At 36.9% G+C, this 23150-nt stretch overlaps 3 protein-coding genes and 1 pseudogene across 7 annotated transcripts; all 4 read left to right on the top strand.

Moving 5' to 3' along the window:
- Positions 1 to 397: 397 nt before the first annotated feature.
- Positions 398 to 18480, top strand: LOC144666939 (octopamine receptor beta-2R-like). Of its 4 annotated transcripts, none has more exons than XM_078528391.1 (2): positions 398 to 2496; positions 17139 to 18480. In XM_078528391.1, exon 1 carries the CDS (start codon positions 1273 to 1275, stop codon positions 2119 to 2121), a length of 849 nt encoding a protein of 282 aa, XP_078384517.1. In that variant the 5' UTR covers positions 398 to 1272; the 3' UTR covers positions 2122 to 2496; positions 17139 to 18480. The 4 variants fall into 4 exon arrangements, with proteins under 4 accessions (XP_078384517.1, XP_078384525.1, XP_078384506.1 ...); XM_078528399.1 differs by having other exon boundaries at positions 398 to 2343; positions 17014 to 18480; XM_078528380.1 differs by lacking the exon at positions 17139 to 18480 and adding an exon at positions 5329 to 5667 and having other exon boundaries at positions 398 to 2531.
- LOC144650347 (octopamine receptor beta-2R-like) lies at positions 8305 to 9462 on the top strand (annotated as a pseudogene).
- LOC144666959 (octopamine receptor beta-2R-like) lies at positions 15732 to 16945 on the top strand. The gene has a single exon (XM_078528412.1). The coding sequence runs from the start codon at positions 15958 to 15960 to the stop codon at positions 16804 to 16806; it is 849 nt and encodes a 282-aa protein (XP_078384538.1). The 5' UTR covers positions 15732 to 15957; the 3' UTR covers positions 16807 to 16945.
- Positions 18481 to 20559: 2079 nt separating the features above from the next.
- On the top strand, positions 20560 to 22047 carry LOC144650356 (trace amine-associated receptor 8a-like). Of its 2 annotated transcripts, none has more exons than XM_078510014.1 (2): positions 20560 to 20706; positions 20805 to 22047. In XM_078510014.1, the coding sequence occupies exon 2, from the start codon at positions 20864 to 20866 to the stop codon at positions 21725 to 21727; it is 864 nt and encodes a 287-aa protein (XP_078366140.1). In that variant the 5' UTR covers positions 20560 to 20706; positions 20805 to 20863; the 3' UTR covers positions 21728 to 22047. The 2 variants fall into 2 exon arrangements, 1 of the variants encoding a protein (XP_078366140.1); XR_013570101.1 differs by lacking the exon at positions 20560 to 20706 and having other exon boundaries at positions 20718 to 21783; positions 21896 to 22047.
- The last annotated feature ends 1103 nt before the right edge of the window (positions 22048 to 23150 follow it).

The following is a 23150-nucleotide window of genomic DNA, read 5'->3' on the forward strand; positions in this document are numbered from 1 at the left end:
CACGCATGATTTTAAACGCCACAGAAATGACCATCTGCATAATTTGCATTTCAAAGAACTCAGCTTGCTTATTATGTTCAGTATTATAAGGTTTGTATCTTGTAGCAGCCAGTTCCAGTTCGCCTTGATGAACTAAGGAAATTACCCGGCAGGTAAACTACTAAATCCATGCAATAATATTGTGGGGAAACTGAAGAACAAGGCAACATTTATTGGAAGAAATTGCTTATTATTCATAATGTTTGTATCATGAAGCAGCCAGGTCCTGTCACCTTGATGAAATAAGGAAATTACCCGGCATGTGAACAACTAAATCCATGCAATGATATTGTGGGGAAACTGAAGAACAAGGCAACATTTATTGGAATAAATTGCTTATTATTCATAATGTTTGTATCTTGATGCAGCCAGGTCCTGTCACCTTGATGAAATAAGGAAATTACCCGGCATGTGAACAACTAAATCCATGCAATGATATTGTGGGGAAACTGAAGAACAAGGCAACATTTATTGGAATAAATTGCTTATTATTCATAATGTTTGTATCCTGAAGCAGCCAGGTCCTGTCACCTTGATGAAATAAGGAAATTACCCGGCATGTGAACAACTAAATCCATGCAATGATATTGTGAGGAAACTGAAGAACAAGGCAACATTTATTGGAAGAAATTGCTTATTATTCATAATGTTTGTATCTTGATGCAGCCAGGTCCTGTCACCTTGATGAAATAAGGAAATTACCCGGCAGGTAAACTACTAAATCCATGCAATGATATTGTGGGGAAACTGAAGAACAAGGCAACATTTATTGGAAGAAATTGCTTATTATTCATAATGTTTGTATCTTGAAGCAGCCAGTTCCTGTTCGCCTTGATGAAATAAGGAAATTACCCGGCAGGTAAACTACTAAATCCATGCAATGATATTGTGGGGAAACTGAAGAACAAGGCAACATTTATTGGAAGAAATTGCTTATTATTCATAATGTTTGTATCTTGAGGCAGCCAGTTCCTGTTCACCATGACGAACTAAGGAAATTACCCTGCATGTAATCAACTAGACTCATACAATAATATTGTGGGATAAAAAGAACAAGGCAACATTTATTGGCCGTTAGGGACATCTCCGGAATATATCGCCTCACACTTGCTCTGAAAAGTACACCACATTTAGCAAAAGTGATAGCGTTCAACAAAAGCTGGATTAATTGCTAGTCCTGCTCTTCTGCTCATTATATCGACAAACGTTCTCACGCGATAGCGTGCGGTTGAAATGGAAAATTGGTTCAACATTATCGGCTGGTTACTTTCAATCGTAGCAGCAGCAGGAAATGGCTTCGTAGTCTTTCTTGTCGCCAAAAATCGCCGGCTTCATTACTCGGCCAACTGGTTCGTTCTTTCATTGGCAGTGGCCGACTTTGGAGTCGGAATGGCTGTTTTTCCATCGAGTTATTTTTGTATAAACTCAGTGGCTTGTAATTTAAGGGTGTACAGCGCATTCTTCTGGTTCCTCCTCCACTCTTCGGTCACAAGTCTTTGCGTCTTGACTTGGGATCGTTACATCGCCATCGTTCATCCTTTCAAATACAATACCTCCATGACTAAAAGACGCCCTGGAATGGTTATCTTGGCAGCATGGTTAATTGCCTTCTCGACATTGCTGTTGCTTTTTGTGGAAACCTACGCCGTAGAGTCCAAAACTGTCCAGAAAATTGTACGAATAGCTAGCGTGTCCGTCTTTGACATAATATCCTGCGTGCTGCTCTTCTATGCCGTTGTTCGTATCCTAATTGTTGCACGTGCTCAGTCACACCAAGAAGCGGCGATAGAATTGGAGGTTCAGTCTAGCCACTCATCCACTGAAGCTGCAACTTCACGCAGACGTAAGAAACACAGCTCAGCTTCATTCATAATTGCTATTGTCTTTTTTTTCTTGGGATGCTACATTGTGGTAAATTCTTTAGTTTTGTGTTTTACTTTTTCTTGCCAAGTGTCTGATATTGCTGGCCAGGTCGTCACTTGTCTCTTAGTTCTGAACTCCGCAGTGAATCCTCTGGTCTACGCGTTTTTAAAGAGGGACATAAAGAAAGAAATAAAAAGGCTTATTTGCAAAGAAAACTAGACTGAATTAAAGGATTCCTTTTAGTAACATCTGTGTCACTAATGCAATGGGCACTTAATATTTTAAAAATGTTAGCAAGGAGCTAATCAATGACAGAGTCGAAAATTGTCAAGGCTGTGCGTATATTGCCTATCTGCATGTGTTGTGTCGTGTTTTATCTTCATAAGTGTGGGATTCATGTATTAAATTTATCTCAGTTTCATATTTTAAACACAAGTACAGGTGAAGAACTCCAAAATCTGCAACTTTTATCATAAAGATATCCTTTAATTATATATTTTGGTCCAGAAAATAGCAAACTTATTTCGCTTAACTCGAAGAAGAGGCAATACACTTTTATGCCTGTACACAAAAACGTATTCTTTTTTGTAACAGGTTGAGCAGCCTTTAATGCAAATTAGGAACTAAAAGTAAAAGTAATACCTGATAAGTACTAACAAATATTTCGTGTATACGTTCGTATTTGTTTTGAGTTGGATATTACATTTTATTTTTTACTTTGTTCGTGAGCGGGCGGTATTCTACAAATTTTGCGATCTGATTGGTTCCGGGAGCGGGCGGTATTCTCCAATCCGGCCCTCGACAGCGGGCGGTATCCGTTGCGAGATGAATCGTCGAGTGTACTTTCCGCGCGAAATCATTTTGCAGCGTTGTACGAACGAACACATGAAAGATTTGCTCAGCAAAATCGAAATAGCCGCTCACCAACTGTTGTAAATGCGAAAGGACAGAATAGAAGTGGAATTAAAGGCCTCGAAGTTCTTCTAAAGGCGAGTGTTTATTTTGTTTATCGACAAATTAAGTTCTAGTTGATAGTTTGTTGAGTGGTTGTTTGTGCATTTTGCAATCATTTGAACGCCATTTTAATACGATAAGCTGCGCCGGTTTTAAACTTCAATTTTGAGTAAAAATTGTCTTTTTATCGGCCATTTCTTTGCAAAAACAAAACACTAGTTGCCTTTATTCAAGAAAATGAGATTCGTTAATTAAAAACAGCCAAAATAATTCTCACAATATTGTGCCGTACGTCCAAACTTCGTATTTCATTCAGTTTCACTTTTGCACTGTTTATCACAAAATAATTATGCTGGGAATCAACGCAGAGCTTATTAATTCGTGAAAAACAAGCGTGTATAGCTATACCGAAACTGTCTTTCCTTTAGATAGTTTTTTTTTTCGGGAAATTCTCAAACTTAGCATCCTGCGAACAGAGTTCTTTATCAAAACATTCATCGGGAAGCCGGAATCGGCGTTTAGTTTTGTCAATGATATAAATGCTTTGGCTCGATTTTACATGTATGATATATTTACTACTTCAATTTCTTTGATTGAATCTCTTCAGTGTTAATTTAATATGCTGAACCTCTCTGTAAATACGGTTCATTTAATTTATTTCGAACTAAATAACGAACAGCATTTTACACTCTTGCTAACCCGTCGATCGACTCAACATTGAAATTAAATGGCGCGCGTATACAAACAAAGATTTTGTGACACAATCTTTCTAGGTTTCTTTTAAAAAACAAATAAAGTATAGGAAAAAAATTAAAACGTTATTCACCAACCTAGGTCGGTCCGTATTGGGAAAAACTGTGCCCTCGGTCTTGGAACCGAGGCCGAGGGGGTGTTACTAAACTGAGGATTTGCGGACCGCGGAACCTCCAGAACCTGCGGAACTTGCGGAACCTGCGGAACCCATAATTTTATGCTAATAAAAATAAAATAACGAAAACTAAAAAAATATATAAATAAACTAAAAAATCTCTAACACTACTGGCAAATTCGTTTACGAGTATAAAGAAGAATTTGTTACAAAAACTAGAAATAATTGGCGCAATTTACCGTGGAATATGCACGATCAACTGGACCGAGTCACGTGATATCAAGTCACATGACGCCGTTACTTTGGACCAAATTGCATGAAAGGATCTTTCAAACTTCTCGAGAGTATCAGATGTTTGTTTAGAAATGTCAAGCGATTCCAAAAATTATTTTGGTTTTCTAGTCGACGAAATATCCGAGCTTCGGTATACCATAAGATCGCTATGTTCTCGACACTTGTAAAAAATTGGGCTCAGCCCGGAAGTGAGAAATATTGCATACTATTAATCGCTGCGCGCTCGGCCGATTTCGAAATTACTCGCCCGATTACTCCCTGAATTGTACTCCACTCAGTCCAATTACTATTACTAATCGCTACGTTCCCGACATTCGGCATGCCGGTATGCACAAGCTCGAAGAATTCGTCCACTTCGAAACCAAAATAATTTTAAGAATCGCTTGGCATTTCTAAACAGGCATAGAATATTCTCATTAGGTTACTAAAGTAAATGGAGATATTCATTCATTCATTCGTTTGCGTGAGGTTTTCTGCAGTTTTCTGTTTCAATATTTCTCACTTCAGGGCTGAGCCCAATTTTTTACAAGTGTCGAGAACATAGCGATCTTATGGTATACCGAAGCTCGGATATTTCGTCAACTAGAAAACCAAAATAATTTTTGGAATCGCTTGACATTTCTAAACAAACATCTGATACTCTCGAGAAGTTTGAAAGATCCTTTCATGCGATTTGGTCCAAAGTATAAATGGCATCGACCGTTTCAAATGGCAACGACCGTTTACGAAAGGGAAATTTGCAACGGCGTCATGTGACTTGATATCACGTGACTCGGTCCAGTTGATTGCGCATATTCCACGGTAAATTGCGCCAATTATTTCTAGTTTTTTAACAAATTCTTCTTTATACTCGTAAACGAATTTGCCAGTAGTGTTAGAGATTTTTTAGTTTATTTATATATTTTTTTAGTTTTCGTTATTTTATTTTTATTAGCATAAAATTATGGGTTCCGCAGGTTCCGCAAGTTCCGCGGGTTCCGGAGGTTCCGCGGTCCGCAAATCCGCAGTTTAGTAACACCCGGCCTCGGATCGGGCACAGTTTTTCCCAATACGGACCTCCCGGCTGGTGAATAACCTATATTTATATGCAGTACTAGTAAGGGTTCCTTATCCGAAACTAAAAAGGTTCGGCACTTTACGGACCGGTAGCTAGCTTACCAACATTAGTTTTTAGCAACAACGACAACATCGAGTAACAGGAGCAAACCTTTTAGAAATTGTTTGGTCTGGTGTAAGTTTGAGTATGAAATGCCAAATTAAACATTAAACTTTATAAGCTCTGAATGTCACATTAAAACTTTATTCAAAAGTTGGTCAGGTCAGGTGGTCTTATTGATTGCGTTGAGAGTGTAAAAGCCTGGTTTTAACTTTCATGTTAATAAAACGAAAAACAATTTATGGTTCCCATAATGATTGATGAATGAATTAAAGGAGATATGAAATTTGTCAAAATGGGAAATCGCAAAATTTTCTTCGTGTGGTCAAAACAGATTAAAACAGAGATGCAATGGCAATTGACTTGCCGACATTTCGGTTTACCTCAAAGGGACGGTTGATTTTTTAATAAAATCGACGGAAATATTGGTGCATTAATTTCATAGCCACTGTTTGTTAAATTTAAATTTGAAAAATTTCTTAATTCACTTTTTGGTAATATTTAATTGCTTGACTTAGGGAAGAAACTATTGCTTAAAAGTAATGGCCACTAATATAACAATAGTAACCTTAACGTCGATCGTCGATTTCTGTACATGTCCTATGCCTCCTCCACCCCCCCCCCCCCCCCCCCCCAAATAAATGCATGCAGTCATCTCAGCTAAAAAGGAACCTGGTTGCATGCCATGCTGATAAATAACAAATTGCTTACACTTAGATGGTTGGTTGTACGTGTTGTCCTACAGATTTATTTTAACAAGGCACGTAGAATTTTGAATTAATTTACAGATTCGCCAAAAGTATATCCTGCAATACAGCATATCACTGAACTCTGCATGGGGCTAGGCTGTCAAGAGGTGTGGGCTGGAATGAACATCCTGCAGTAACTTGTATGAAACACATGATCAGAAAAAGAATTTTATTTCAAATTTTCTCTCATTTCACAAACAGTGAATACTGCTCTCTATAAATTGACTTTTAGCAGACTGTACAGCTGGAAGTTATTGTTATCGACTGCTGAAAACAAAGAGTAAAAGATAAACAAGCTTTAAGGTTCAGATCCTTTAATCCAACAGGCCACTAAATCTATGCAGGATGGCTGGCAATATATAGAGATTATTTAAAAACGAATTAATAAGGCTGATTAAAATGCATTGATGATTTTCAATGCATGTAAAGGGGTAAAGTAAACTTTTTGGTTGCAAGTAAAGATAGCAGAAAAGGAAATAAGCAGCAGTTTTCATTTTTTACATGTATCAGGCCTCTAAATTGATAATAAATTATGTTGACTTTACTGTTTCCTGCCAATTTCAATTCTTAGAAGTCACATGTATGAGGCATCTGTTAGTTTCTTTTAATTATTTGCCTTCTGTCACAGTGTCTGTCATTCTTTAACAATATAATAATACCACTGTCCTGTATGAAATGGCTGAGTTACCTTGTTATTAATTAAAGAACCCTTTAGCAAATGTGAAACAGTTTGGTGAAAAAAAAAATTCCCTAGCTTTTTTTCCATTACCAGCTTCGCAGCATCTTAAGGTACCTCATATCTTGTTACCACTATACGTGTCTCTCTCAGCATTAATTATTTTAAGCTCTGAAATAATCTTCACTTCTTAGCTGCTTAGCTAGAAGGCCTCGATGGATTACTGGATGGTTAGTTTTCAGTTAGAATATGGGGTTATTTATCCCTTACCAGCTAGAATTTTAAACATGACTCAACTATGACGTACGTTAACAGATTTCATAGACAATTACAAAAATTGTCGTTTGTTAGCAGACATTTAAAATTTATTTTGGCTAATTCTGGGCTATCAGTTTATAATATACCACATTCACGACTTTGCTCATAGAGCCTTTGATTGTTATTTGTTATGCCTTCCATGCTCAAACTCTCCAGAAGCCGGCGAACTTGCAAAATAAATCCTGACCTCTCAAGTTCGGACCTAGCGTGCCGAGGCTTTAACATTTTGGCTTGAGTTCGTATTAATACGCAGACAAAAACCATTTCTTACAGAATTTTCTTTGTACCTAATTGAGGAGTAACGCCTGTTGGTTTTTGTTCTCTCCATCTTTCTCAGTCAATAATACCCTGGGTGCCAAAGGGTTTTTTGTATCTCAACTATAACAAATAGCCGCCCCAAAAAATGAAGCGGGCGGGGACGAAAAACATTTGTTTGTTGTTGTTTTTTTTACTTGGCCTTATCGAGGAGAAAAATATAAATACCTGTCCCAGTTTAACATAATCACATAAATAGGCCCACACTGGCTTTTATCGACACGTCAAAAGTAATTTATGGCGGGAAATGAAAGTTAATAATTGACAGCAAATTAGCAAGTGATTAAACATGCCTTACACATAGAGTTTACTTTTATTACCCCGTTTTTGTTTCTTGTATCGTGTTTGCGAATGCTTTAAAAAGCGCGCAGGTTTTATCGAAGTATTTTTTTGTTAGTGAAATCTTCCCCACATTGCTGCCTAAAGCTCATTCGAAAACGTCAAAACATATCTAAAAAAACACAGGACGTAACATTTTTTTAATTTCATCCACTCTGTTGGTTTTTAAACCTTGCTGCGTTAATTGTATTTAAATGACGAAAAAACATAATAAATGTACCGGATGATGTTATGAGAAGGTACAAGAAAACTAAATTCTGAAATGTTAGTTTTCATCTGCTGTGACCGCAATGCCACTTTGTGAAGTTGGTGCTTAGTCACGTTCGTTCGGTAGTATTTTTCGGTCAAACTTTGTATTAATCTTCACATTTTTAATAACTATCGCACTCTGTAACGATATCGTTGCATTTGTCGCAGCTTGCGTTAAATAGCTCTTACATTAACGAGTCATCATCTCACTACGTATAAAAAAAGCTGTCAAATTTTTGCCTTATTGTAAAATCAACAACAAACATTGCGACAAAACACCTCGCACGCATGATTTTAAACGCCACAGAAATGACCATCTGCAGAATTTGCATTTCAAAGAACTCAGCTTGCTTATTATGTTCAGTATTATAATGTTCGTATCTTGTAGCAGCCAGTTCCTGTTCGCCTTGATGAAATAAGGAAACTACCCGGCAGGTAAACTACTAAATCCATGCAATGATATTGTGGGGAAATTGAAGAACAAGGCAACATTTATTGGAAGAAATTGCTTATTATTCATAATGTTTGTATCTTGAAGCAACCAGTTCCTGTTCACCATGACGAACTAAGGACATTACCCGGCATGTAATCAACTAGACTCATACAATAATACTGTGGAGAAAAAGAACAATACAACATATATTGGCCGTTAGGGACATCTCCGGAATATATCGCCTCACACTTGCTCTGAAAAGTACACCACATTCAGCAGAAGTGATAGCGTTCAACAAAAGCTGGATTAATTGCTAGTCCTGCCCTTCTGCTCATTCAAAATCGACAAACGTCGAAACGTCAGTTGAAATGGAAAATTGGTTCAACATTTTCGGCTGGTTACTTTCAATCGTAGCAGCAGCAGGAAATGGCTTTGTAGTCTTTCTTGTCGCCAAAAATCGCCGGCTTCATTACTCGGCCAACTGGTTCGTCCTTTCATTGGCAGTGGCCGACTTTGGAGTCGGAATGGCTGTTTTTCCATCGAGTTACTTTTGTATAAACTCAGTGGCTTGTAATTTAAGGGTGTACAGCGCATTCTTCTGGTTCCTCCTCCACTCATCGGTGACAAATCTTTGCGTCTTGACTTGGGATCGTTTCATCGCCATCGTTCATCCTTTCAAATACAATACCTCCATGACTAAAAGACGCCCTGGAATGGTTATCTTGGCAGCATGGTTAATTGCCTTCTCGACATTGCTGTTGCTTTTTGTGGAAACCTACGCCGTAGAGTCCAAAACTGTCCAGAAAATTTTACGAATAGCTAGCGTGTCCGTCTTTGACATAATATCCTGCGTGCTGCTCTTCTATGCCGTTGTTCGTATCCTAATTGTTGCACGTGCACAGTCTCACCAAGAAGCGGCGATAGAATTGGAGGTTCAGTCTAGCCACTCATCCACTGAAGCTGCAACTTCACGCAGACGTAAGAAACACAGCTCAGCTCCCTTCATAATTGCTATTGTCGTTTTCTTCTTGGGATGCAATAGTGGTATTTCTTAGTATTGTGTTTACTTTTTCTTGTCAAGTGCCTGATATTGCTGCCAGGTCGTCATTGTCTCTAGTTCTGAACTCCGCAGTGAATCCTCTGGTTTACGCGTTTTTAAAGAGGGACATCAAGAAAGAAATAAAAATGCTTATTTGCAAAGAAAACTAGACTAATTAAGGATTCCTTTTAGTAACATCGTATCACAAATGCAATCGCCACTTATATAGGGAGTAAAATCATCAGGCTGCGTATTTTATATATAAATATTTTGCGAAGTATCCTAAAGTTAAGCGAGTACTTTAACTATTAAAAAAAATAAATATAAAAATAGTTAAAAGGTTAAAAAATTTAAAATCTTAGACTATTAAAAAATGTTGCTAAAAGGTTATAAAAATGCTTTTTTAAAAAGGAAAGTTTTAAGTTTATTTTCAAAAAGGGACACCGAGGAGCTTTCTAAGTCAGAAGGTAGAGTATTCCAGAGTGTAGGAGCTGCCACGGAGAAAGATCTCGCCATATGTTTTCAAATTGAAATGCGGAAAGAAAAAGGTCTTTGAAGATGAGCGTAGCTACGAGGTGGAGTGTAAGGAGAAGGAGGTGCCGTAGAAGGGCATAGCCGCGGAGAGATTTAATTGCATTCATTTTCTTTTATTTTTTTTTATCTCAGTTTTTTAAACAAAGTAAGGTGAAGAACTCAAAATCTCAACTTTTATCATAAAGATATCCTTTTTTTTTTTGGCAGAAAATAGCGACTTATTTCGCTAAGGAGATATTACCTACAAAAACGTATTTTTTTTGTAACAGGTTGAGCCTGATTAGAATAAAAAAATTAAACTAAAATTTGTGTCGTTTTTTTTATGGATATATTTATATGATAGTTCTATCGAACTATAAAGGTTGCACACGGACCGGTAGCGCCAACATAGTTTTTAGCAACAACGAAAACATCGAGTAAAGGAGAATAGAAATTGTTTAGTCTGGTGTAAGTCTGAGTATAAAATGCCAAATTCAACATTAAACTTTATAGCGGAGCTCCTAAGCGTAGCACCATAACCACGAAAGAAGGAACACTATCAAAATGGTTAACATGGATAGCGGCATGGTTCGCGGGCGCGCACGTACGGCGTACATACGTACGGAGTCGCGCAACATGGCGACCATAGTTTGATGGTAGAAAGAGTGAAGCAAGAAGGCCGTATAAAGGCGGCCTTTAAAATTTAAAGAGGTTTGAAAAGAAAAACAAGAAGCAATAAAACAAAATGTGGCTGAAAATTACGTGTAGAAAGTAATCGACCGCCAAAAAGTGGACATTGAGAGCCATAATCGATCGATGGCTTTCGTGTCTATCTGTAAAGCCAGCATCGTACATGAAGGAGCATTCGAAAGCTAATTCGGGTTGATATAATAAACAAGCCGTTTTTATTGCTACGGGGTAAAAAAAAAAAAAAAACTTGACCCTCTGGGATTTGAACTCACGACCTCCCGAGCCGCAGACTGGCACCTTACCGATTGAGCTAATCCGACAGACTCTGTACGTTGAATATATCCTATATCAATGTTATAGATATTGTGGAGTCTACTAAACTGCTGCGAAACTATAACAGGATCGCGAAACTATTTTCTATTACTAGAAAGCAGATAATTTACTGTACTCTAAAGTAATTTTTCGTGCCATGAGTAATGATTTTGCCCCGCTTTAAGATTATTATTTTTGTCGTACTGCTGACATTCAGTTTAACCGTGAGCTATTTCAATTTGTCTTGCACCTATAAACCGCCATAAACATTAGTACTTTGGCCGCTTATTCACTAGAATGAAAACATTGTAACCTCTAGTGAAAATTAAATAAATGGGGAGCTCCGCTTTTAGGCGTGCCTAAATCTATATATTAAGCTCTGAATGTCACATCAAAACTTTATTCAAAAGTTGGTCAGGTCAGGTGGTCTTATTAATTGCGTTGAGAGTGTAAAAGCCTGGTTTTAACTTTTATGTAAATAAAACGAAAAACAATTTATGGTTCCCATAATGACTGATGAATGAATTAAAGGAGATGGTATGAAATTTGTCAAAATGGGAAATCGCAAAATTTTCTTCGTGTGGACAAAACAGATTAAAACAGAACTACAATGGCAATTGACTTGCCGACATTTCGGTTTAGTCCAAAACATTTTACCTCAAAGGGACGGTTAATTTTTTAATAAAATCGACGGAAATATTGGTGCATTATTGGTGTTTGTTAAATTTAAATTTGAAAAATTTCTTAATTCACTTTTTGGTAATTTTTAATTGCTTGACTTAGGGAAGAAACTATTGCTTAAATGTAATAGCCACTAATATAACAATAGTAACCTTAACGTCGATTTCTGTACATGTCCTATGCCTTCCCCCCCCCCCCCCCCCCCGCCTAATAAATGCATGCAGTCATCTCAGCTGAAAAGGAACCTGGTTGCATGCCATGCTGATAAATAACAAATTTCTTACACTTATAGATGGTTTGTTGTACGTGTTGTCCTACAGATTTATTTTAACAAGGCACATATAATTTTGAATTAATTTATAGATTCGCCAAAACAATATCCTGCAATAGAGCACATCACTGAACTCTGCATGGGGCTAGGCTGTCAAGAGGTGTGGGCTGGAATGAACATCCTGCAGTAACTTGTATGAAACACATGATCAGAAAAAGAATTTTATTTCAAATTTACTCTCATTTCACAAACAGTGAATACTGCTCTCTATAATTGACTTTTAGCAGACTGTACAGCTGGAAGTTATCGTTATCGACTGCTGAAAACAAAGAGTAAAAGATAAACAAGCTTTAAGGTTCAGATCCTTTAATCCAACATGGCCACTAAATCTATGCAGGATGGCTGGCAATATATAGAGATTATTTAAAAACGAATTAATAAGGCTGATTAAAATGCATTGATGATTTTCAGTGGCATGTAAAGGGGTAAAGTTAACTTTTTGGTTGCAAGTAAAGATAGCAGAAAAGGAAATAAGCAGCAGTTTTCATTTGTTACATGTATCAGGCCTTTAAATTGATAATAAATTATGTTGACTTTATTATTACTGTTTCCTGCCAATTTCAATTCTTAGAAGTCACATGTATGAGGCATCTGTTAGTTTCTTTTAATTGTTTGCCTTCTGTCACAGTGTCTGCCATTCTTTAACAATATAATAATACCACTGTCCTGTATGAAATGACTGAGTTACCTTGTTATTAATTAAAGAACCCTTTAGCAAATGTGAAACAGTTTGGTGAAAAAAAAATTCCCTAGCTTTTTTCCATTACCAGCTTCGCAGCATCTTAAGGTACCTCATATCTTGTTACCACTATACGTGTCTCTCTCAGCATTAATTATTTTAAGCTCTGAAATAATCTTCACTTCTTAACTGCTTAGCTAGAAGGCCTCGATGGATTACTGGATGGTTAGTTTTCAGTTAGAATATGGGGTTATTTATCCCTTACCAGCTAGAATTTTAAACATGACTCAACTATGACGTACGTTAACAGATTTCATAGACAATTACAAAAATTGTCGTTTGTTAGCAGACATTTAAAATTTATTTTGGCTAATTCTGGGCTATCAGTTTATAATATACCACATTCACGACTTTGCTCATAGAGCCTTTGATTGTTATTTGTTATGCCTTCCATGCTCAAACTCTCCAGAAGCCGGCGAACTTGCAAAATAAATCCTGACCTCTCAAGTTCGGACCTAGCGTGCCGAGGCTTTAACATTTTGGATTGAGTTCGTATTAATACGCAGACAAAAACCATTTCTTACAGAATTTTCTTTGTACCTAATTGAGGAGTAACGCCTGTTGGTTTTTGTTCTCTCCATCTTTCTCAGTCAATAATACCCTGGGTGCCAAAAGGTTTTTTGTATCTCAACTATAACAAATAGCCGCCCCAAAAATTGAAGCGGGCGGGGACGGGAAACATTTGTTTGTTGTTGTTTTTTTTACTTGGCCTTATCGAGGAGAAAAATATAAATACCTGTCCCAGTTTAACATAATCACATAAATAGGCCCCCACTGGCTTTTATCGACACATCAAAAGTAATTTATGGCGGGAAAGGAAAGTTTTAATTGGTACCAAATTAGCAAGTGATTAAACATGCCTTACACATAGAGTTTACTTTTATTACCCAGTATTTGTTTCTTGTCCATTACTTATTGTGTTTGCAAATGCTTTAAAAAGCGTGCAGGTTTCATCGAAGTATTTTTGTTAGTGAAATATTCCCCACATTGCTGCCTAAAGCTCATTCGAAAACGTCAAAACATATCTAAAAAACAAAGGACGAAACATTTAAAATTGTTTTTTTTTTAATTTCATCCACTCTGTTGGTTTTTTAACCTTGCTGCGTTAATTTTAACTAAATGACGAAACAAAATAATAAATGTACCGGATGATGTTATGAGAAGGTACAAAAAACTAAATTCTGAAATTAAATGTTAGTTTTCTTCTGCTGTGGCCGCAATGCCACTTTGTGAAGTCGGTGCTTAGTCACGTTCGTTCGGTAGTATTTTTCGGTCAAACTTTGTATTAATCGTCACATTTTTAATAACTATCGCACTCTGTTATTATATCGTTGCATTTGTCGCAGCTTGCGTTAAATAGCTCTTACATTAACGAGTCATCATCTTACTTTGTATAAAAAAAGCTGTCAAATTTTTGCCTTATTGTAAAATCAACAACAAACATTTTTTTTATTTTTTTTTTATTAATGCATTTACATAAAACAAGACATTACATAATCGATACGCTACTTACAATCAAACAAAAAAAAAATTACATTGACGATTTCAGTGAGTGCATTCAAACATAATTTCTACTAGTGCTTTTTTTTACAGTGATCAACAACAAACATTGCGACAAAACATCTCGCACGCATGATTTTAAACGCCACAGAAATGACCATCTGCAGAATTTGCATTTCAAAGAACTCAACTTGCTTATTGTGTTCAGTATTATTAATAATGTTTGTATCTTGTAGCAGCCAGGTCCTGTCACCTTGATGAAATAAGGAAATTACCCGGCATGTAAACTACTAAATCCATGCAATGATATTGTGGGGAAACTGAAGAACAAGGCAACATTTATTGGAAGAAATTGCTTATTATTCATAATGTTTGTATCTTGAAGCAGCCAGTTCCTGTTCACCATGACGAAGTAAGGAAATTACCCTGCATGCAATCAACTAGACTCATACAGTAATATTGTGGGATAAAAAGAACAAGGCACATTTATTGGCCGTTAGGGACATCTCCGGAATATATCGCCTCGCACTTGCTCTGAAAAGTACACCACATTCAGCAAAAGTGACAGCGTTCACCAAAAGCTGGATTAATTGCTTGTCCTGCTCTTCTGCTCATTAAAATCGACAATGGATGAGGTTGAGCATGATATCGTGAATTATCAAAACCGAGGTCTGTGTTATCTGCCGAAGCCGAAAACCGAATTCAATAATTGTTTTATTATACGTTTTCAAACAATTTGCCATCACTTTTTCTAGCGCCGGCGTAAAACTAATAATAATAATAATAATAATAATAATAATAATAATAATAATAACAACAACTTTATTATCGTGTCAAAACTGTAGTAGGTGAGGGTAAAAGTCACCTCTACTAATTGTGGACACCTAACCTGCCTAACTAAAAACGTAATTAATATATATAAAATAGAACATATTTATATACATTTAAAAACAAAACCAAAAAACCTAATTACAACTATTAACAAATAAACAATCTATATATTAAAATTCTGCTTCTTTAACTTTGTCAGAACATTGGCCAAAGCGGTTTTATCTTGTGGTTCCTCCAGGTTCTTCTCCCTCAAATAATCATTCAGAATTTTTACACTTGTTTTTGTTGTTCTCTTGGTGTTTTTAAAATCTTTAATTATTGTCGATCAAAATTTTCAATTCCTCTTCGGAAACGGAAGCGAATCGCTCAGCCATATTTTCAAAAGTTTGACAGCACTACACGGACGAGGGGCTGGGAAACTACTAGGCGGACTTTGAACTCGACATCCCAATATCTGCTGCAGATATTGGGTTATCATGTCCGAAGTTCACATGCTACTGTATGATCTAATGTATATGAAATAATTCATATATGGACTGCGGATGTATATGAGAGTGATAAATGATCGTCGCAGTGAATTTCCAATCTAAGCACGGGTTCGAATCCCGTTGAAGCCCTGAATTTTTTTCAGGCTTCTTTATTCCAATTGCTTAAATTGGAAATTCACTGCGACGATCATTTATCACTCTCATGCTACTGTATATTGACTGAATGCTCTCGACCAATCACATGTTTCAAAGTAATTCTAATGTATAATAATTCATAATGATGAGTGATTCATAAGATGAATGTTTGTATCTTGAAGCAGCCAGTTCCTGTTCACCTTGATGAAATAAGGAAATTACCCGGCATGTGGACTCAACTAGACTCATACAATAATATTGTGGGATAAAAAAAAAGGCAACATTTATTGGCCGTTAGGGACATCTCCGGAATATATCGCCTCGCACTTGCTCTGAAAAGTACACCACATTCAGCAAAAGTGATAGCGTTCAACAAAAGCTGGATTAATTGCTAGTCCTGCTCTTCTGCTCATTAAAATCGACAAACGTCGAAACGTCAGTTGAAATGGAAAATTGGTTCAACATTATCGGCTGGCTTCTTTCAATCGTAGCAGCAGCAGGAAATGGCTTTGTAGTCTTTCTTGTCGCCAAAAATCGCCGGCTGCATTACTCGGCCAACTGGTTCGTCCTTTCATTGGCAGTGGCCGACTTTGGAGTCGGAATCGCTGTTTTTCCATCGAGTTATTTTTGTATTAACTCAGTGGCATGTAATTTAAGGGTGTATAGCGCATTCTTCTGGTTCTTCCTCCACTCTTCGGTGACAAATCTTTGCGTCTTGACTTGGGATCGTTACATCGCCATCGTTAATCCTTTCAAATACAATACCTCCATGACTAAAAGACGCCCTGGAATGGTTATCTTGGCAGCATGGTTAATTGCCTTCTCGACAACGCTGTTGCTTTTTGTGGAAACCTACGCCGTAGAGTCCAAAACTGTCCAGAAAATTTTACGAATAGCTAGCGTGTCCGTCTTTGACATAATATCCTGCGTGCTGCTCTTCTATGCCGTTGTTCGTATCCTAATTGTTGCACGTGCACAGTCACACCAAGAAGCGGCGATAGAATTGGAGGTTCAGTCTAGCCTCTCATCCACTGAAGCTGCAACTTTACGCAGACGTAAAAAACACAGCTCAGCTCCCTTCATAACTGCCATTGTCGTGTTCTTCTTGGGATGCTACATTGTGGCAATTTCTTTAGTTTTGTGTTTTACTTTTTCTTGCCAAGTGTCTGATATTGCTGGCCAGGTCGTCACTTGTCTCTTAGTTATGAACTCCGCAGTGAATCCTCTGGTCTACGCGTTTTTAAAGAGGGACATCAAGAAAGTAATAAAAAGGCTTATTTGCAAAGAAAACTAGACTGAATTAAAGGATTCCTTTTAGTAACATCTGTGTCACAAAGGCAATGGGCACTTAATATTTTAAAAATGTTAGAAAGGAGCTAATCAATGACAGAGTCGAAAATTGTCAAGGCTGTGCGTATATTGCCTGCATGTGTTGTGTCGTGTTTTATCTTCATAATATTGGGATTCATGTATTATATTTATCTCAGTTTCACAAGTATAGGTGAAGAACTCCAAAATCTGCAACTTTTGTCATAAAGATATCCTTTAATTTTATTTTTTGTGCCAGAAAATTGCGAACTTCATTCGCAAAACTCGAAGAAGAAAACGTATTCTTTTTTGTAACAGGTTGAGCAGCTTCCAATGCAAATTAGAAACTAAAAGTAATATCTTTCAGGTGGTTTCATTGATGGCGTTGAGAGTGTAAAAGCCTGGTTTTAACTTTCATGTAAATAAGACGAAAAAACGAATTATAGTTCCCATGGTGATTGATGAATTAATTAAAGAAGATATGACATTTGTCTCACACGACAGAAAGGGAAATCACAAAATTTTCTTCGTGTGGTCAGAAGAGATTAAAACAAAGATACTATGGCACTGGACGTGTCAATATTTCGGTTTAGTCCAAAATATTTTACCTCAAAGGTACGGATATTATTTAAATAAAATCGATGAAAATATTGGTGCATTAACTTCATATCCAGTGTTCGATAAATTTATATATAAAAAAATTCTAAATTCATTTTTTGGGAATTTTTAATTGCTTGACTTAGGGGAGAAACTATACATCAATATAAATTGTTATGAAACGTCGAATTTTTGAAATAGGCGGAAAATTAAAAGCTATAAACAAAGAATTAGATGAAGAAACTAAATGATGTTTTATCAATTAGTTTTTTGTTTGTTTACGCGCCCGATTAAAGCTTTGACGGTCGACTTCTTAGAAAGAACAACTTTTACGGAAGAGAGAAAAATGAACGGCCAAATGATTTTGAGCGTTTTACTACCTTACAGCATCATTTGTGATAACTTTTTTATATCATTTTAGTCATTGAAAGCTACGAGTTCCTTTTCCACAGTTTATGTTCTATGTCTATTTTTCTTTTTCTATGACTATTTCTCACGATAAATTAAGTTTGTGATTATTTTGGCTAAACGTGCATAAGAAAAGGCTCAAGACGGAAATTAATATTACCACGCACGCTACCAACGGCCACCAACAGTTTATTTGCACCATAAGTTATAATAATTATTTACCATTTTTTATTTGAACTTTAACACGGTAACAAGTCATATTAATAAATAACTCTGAAAGCTGATAGACACTAAAAAAACTCGAGAAACAAATAGCTCTTGATAAAGACAACTTAAAGAGCATATGAAGTAAAAAATAGTTGCTGCTCATTTTAAAGGCTTTTCAAAATAAACAAGAATGGCGTTTTCCGTTTTGAAATTTCTTTTCTCGTTTTAGAGATATTTACGTTTTTGTATTATGCAAATGAGAAAAGTGGTTCCACAAAAAGACAAAAGTCTGAATCAAGAATACCTTTAGAAGTATTAGAGCAGTGTTCTTCAAACTTGGCATTAAAAATGTACATCACACAAGACACACGATGGCTCATAACATGATGTAACCATGGCAACCCTATTGGCTCTAGGCTCTTTCTGCCATGAATAAACCAAATATCTTCAGTTGCCTCTTGTGAGTTCCATTTATACCCGTGAAGTGATGAATACGAGATTATGAATGAAATAAAAAATAAGATCGTTGCGGGCAACACAGACATAATATAGGGTTTAACAGACATTAGTATAATTTCAGAGGTGATTATAAGAATTGAAGCATTCTGATTGGTCAAGAAGCTCAGCTTATGAGGCTATAATCACCCCGCGCGAGGTGATTATAGCTTTGAAAGCTTGGTTACTAAGCCACGCCACCCTTGACCTCCAGGCAAGTAAACATGGCCGCTTTTGCTGAATGAAAATTTCTTTGATTTGAAAGAAACCAGTCCAAGTCCTGGATATTTGAAACATTGGGAATTTTTCAAATTAACTACCAAGACTTTTGGACCAAAATATTTTCAAGAGATGGTTCTCAAGGCATTAGAAATGATCGTAAACACGGCGGTTTTGGCGATCGATGAGAAACTCAGTCAGATCGATTGAGCAAACATTATTTAGTTCTCTTGTCACCGGAGCTACTCATTTTTAGAGGATTCGCACATTCGATTAGAAGTATCAACAATCATACAAAGGTAACTGGTTTACACCGTATGCAAGCGAACACTTGTGTTTGCTGTTTTCTTGTTTGCTATCGTTATTTTTTTAAGTTCTAGATGATCACCTCTAAAAATTATACTAAAACAATTATTTGCCTCAGGCTCAGTAATTATTGTTGAATAATCACTGAGCCTGAGGCGAATAATTGTTAAATAAATAATACCCACACCAAAAACATGATACGATGCAGTTTCGAAAGTAATGTCTCCTAGAAATTGGTGATAAAATTTCACGTTTTTCACTAAATCCAAAAAACAGTGATAATCCGAACGTTATGAGCCTTCGAAAGAAGGATTTTTTTTTTCTCTGCTGAACCGTTCCGATTTTTTTCCTTGCTCCTTTCCTTTTCGTTTTTCTCTGCTTTCTTATTCTCTCTATCTTTTACTCTGTGCACCCTTTCTACTGGCCTGAAAAGTTTTGACCTGAATCAATGGAAAACCCTGGAAAGGAGATCATTATCAAGTACGGGTATTTTAGCCTGTTTTAGCACCAATTTTACACCAAAAACTGATCACGTTTTTTTCGATTAGCTCTGATCTGTCGGAATGCAGTCAATATTGAAGATGGACAGTCCTATGGAAAGATCTATCCACGCTCTAAAGGATGCAAATCACAAAAATCTGCTGACGTGTAAATTGGTGACGTCATAAGTGGCAGAATGGCTATTCCTTCAAATCCCGGAAAAATCCGGGCTTAGCATGTTAAGGGTTAAACCTTAAGCTTGTTTGGTCTGATGTAAGCCTAAGTATAAAATGCCGATGTCAATACTAAACTTTCATATAAGCTTTGGATGTCACAATAAAACTTTATTCAAAAGTTCATAAGTCATCGCTTTCTTTTGATCATGTTCTGGGTATGTTTAAACCTTTTAGAAATTGTTTGGTCTGATTAAGTCTGAGTATAAAATGCCTATGTCAATACTAAACTTTATATAAGCTTTGAATGTCACATAAACTCACAATAAAACTTTATTCAAAAGTCCATAATTCATCGCTTCCTATTGATCATGCTCTCTTCACTCTGAATATATTAAAACGTTTAGAAATTGTTTTGTATGGTAGAAGTCTGAGTATAAAATTCCAATGTCGATATTAATATTTTTAAGCTTGCAATCTCTCATTAAAACTTTATGATTGTTTTATTCTAATGGCCATAGATCATCGCTTTCTATTGATTACGCTGTCTTGAGTCTGGTTGTGTTTTTACAAAACAAAATGGAAAAAACTGTCTTTTTTTCTACAAACATATGTGAGGGTGTTTATTAAACGTTTATTATTCCTTTTCTGGATGATCCCCACCCCGGGGATCCACACTTTTTTCCCCATGCACAAAACAAAAGGCCTACATCAACAATAAGAATTTCATTGTAGTTTGTGAATAGGAGTTTATTTTTCAGTTTCCTTTACGATATTTTCGAACTGAAACAACGTTGATAGCAATTCGTATCTTTGCATTTTAAATTTCAGTTTTATTATTAGAGAGCCTCTTCTTCACCGCCGTTCCGGCTGCCAAAATGCGCAACTGGCGTCATAAACCAAATTCGCAATTGAAAGTTTATGGGAAAATGTCAACAGCAGGATTGAAAACAGGTTTGATTCTGAAATCAGTTCAAAAGACAGATGGAAAGCTATGTCAGGTGAGTCATCCGAAACTCTCCCAACACGTTTGGAAAGGCCGTTGGTTACAGCGATAACGTTCGGCAAAAACAAATTATTTTTCCCTTGCATTTAACAGATCCTCTGCAAACCTTAACTAAATAACCTGGAACAATTTGTTTTAAGAAGTCAGCTGAAATGGAAGTTTGGTTTAATATTCTCGGCTGGTTACTTTCAATCGTAACAGCAGCGGGGAATGGCTTTGTTGTCTTCCTTGTCGCCACAAATCGCCGACTTCATTCCTCGGCCAACTGGTTCGTCCTTTCCTTAGCAGTGGCCGACTTTGGTGTTGGAGTCGCCGTTTTTCCGTCAAGTTTTTTTTGTAATTACTCAATGGTGTGCAACGTCAGGGTGTACTTGGCATTCTATTGGTTTTTCCTCCACTCTTCAGTCACAAATCTTTGCGTCTTGACTTGGGATCGTTACACTGCCATCGTTCATCCTTTTAGATGCGATACGTCCATGACTGAGAGACGCCCTGGAATGGTTATCTTGACAGCATGGTTGATTCCCTTCGCGATCTCGATGTCGCTTTTGGGAGGAATGTACGCCACAAACTCCGACACTGTGTTTAAAATTTTACGATTAACCGGTGTCTCGGCCTTTGACATAATCTCCTGCGCACTGCTCCTCTATGCTGTTGTTCGTATCCTAGTTGTTGCACGAGCACGATCACGCCAAGAAGCTGCTATAGAACTACAGATTCAGTCTAACCTATCCTCCGAAGCCACCACAGAAGCCAGAACTACGCGGAGACGTAGAAAGCATAGTACAGCTTGCTTCATAATTGCTATTGTCGTGCTCTTCTTGGGATGCTACATAGTGGTAAATTCTTTAGTTTTGTGTTTAACTTTTTCTTGCCAAGTGTCCGATAAAACTGGCCAGGTCGTCACTTGTCTTCTTGTTTTCAATTCCGCTGTGAATCCCCTGGTCTACGCGTTTTTAAAGAGGGACATTAAAATGGAACTAAACAAGCTACTCTGCAGTCGGAGAGAAAACTAAAGCGTAGATCGTCGTGATGTGGTTTCAAAAGTGACATTTGCATAAAGTATTTTCTCGTTCGTATTTTAAGACCCTGGGCTCCAGAGAGTTTTGTTTTTGCGGCGACAAAGAGTGGCGAAGTCGCGATTGTCGAGAGAGTGGCGAAGAAAAAACCCCTCTGGCACCCAGGGTAGCATTTTAATGAAGGAAAGAGAAAAGCTTTTTTCTTGGCAGTTTACGCAACTCAAAGGCAATTTACGATAGCGGCAAAATGACGAAATTAGTTTGAGATTTATAAATAAATTTAACCACATGTTAATTTTTGTAGAACGTCAGTGCTGATTTTAACGGGATTAATTAAAAGCTGCCAACTTTGCCAATAAGAAAGTTGGAATCTTATTAAACTGTCCACACAAGAACTGAATATTGGTTTATTTAGATTTTGCTATGGGAAACCCGGCTAAATAAACCTTATAAACTGCTTTTGGCAGTTATCACAAAAAAAAACTTTGAACAAATTTGTTCTCTTTTTATTTGGAATGACAAAATATCTATTAATTGATGTGTATTTGCAATTGATGATTAATGGGATCGAACATAATTGTTAAAATTACCACAAACAAATATGTGATTAATGACCGAAAAAAATGACAAAAAATAACAATATGGAGCTATATGTGACAAACGATATTTCCGTATAAATTAATGTTAGCATGAATAATGATGATTAACATTATCAAATAGTAAAATTATTCAAGTGAGGGAAAACACGAGGATGCCTGATTTCAATGCGGATTTGTTTTTTCGCGTCGCCCGCTAGACAGGGACGGCGGGAAGTTTTCCAGTTTTCCAGGTGGGGGGCTGACTAGTGACTTTAAGTGGGGGGCTTAAGAGACTCTTCTCTTAGTAAGTCTTTATTTTTTCGGAAAAATTGGGGGAGCTTAAGCCCCCCCCCCCCCCCGGCTCCGCCGTCCCTGCTAGAAAAAGAAAACGATTGTACACAGACTAGCCGACTGGCGATTCCTTTACGTTTTGGCAGTAGTCTACTAGAGCGTCGGTTTGTAATACTGCCATCGCGAAATTTTGGCGGCATTTGAGAAAAGTCAGAGTAGACCCTTAACATCATGAGCTAATTTTCACTTCAGTTCTGTAACTCTACCTTGACAAGCAAAGCAGTTCAACTTTGGAGAAGCCCATTGGAAAAGTGTCCCCTAAGATCTACGAGCTAAGAAACAGAAGAAAACTGTCCCGTTACCGGTAGAATAACACCGAACTGTTTTAAACTTGATTCTCACATTTACAAGACCATAGATCATCGTTTCTCTATCAAGTGTTTAGGGGCTGCAACGTACTTTCAATTGAGTATAATCTCAATGCACATTTTAAAAGGTTCAAGCAAAATGTCGAAGTTGAACATGGAGTTCGTTTAGTCTGTGGGAAATAA

This window comes from Oculina patagonica, chromosome 1, assembly GCF_052425735.1.
Source record: "Oculina patagonica isolate OP01 chromosome 1, crgOcupat, whole genome shotgun sequence".
NCBI classification, from domain to species: domain Eukaryota; kingdom Metazoa; phylum Cnidaria; class Anthozoa; order Scleractinia; family Oculinidae; genus Oculina; species Oculina patagonica.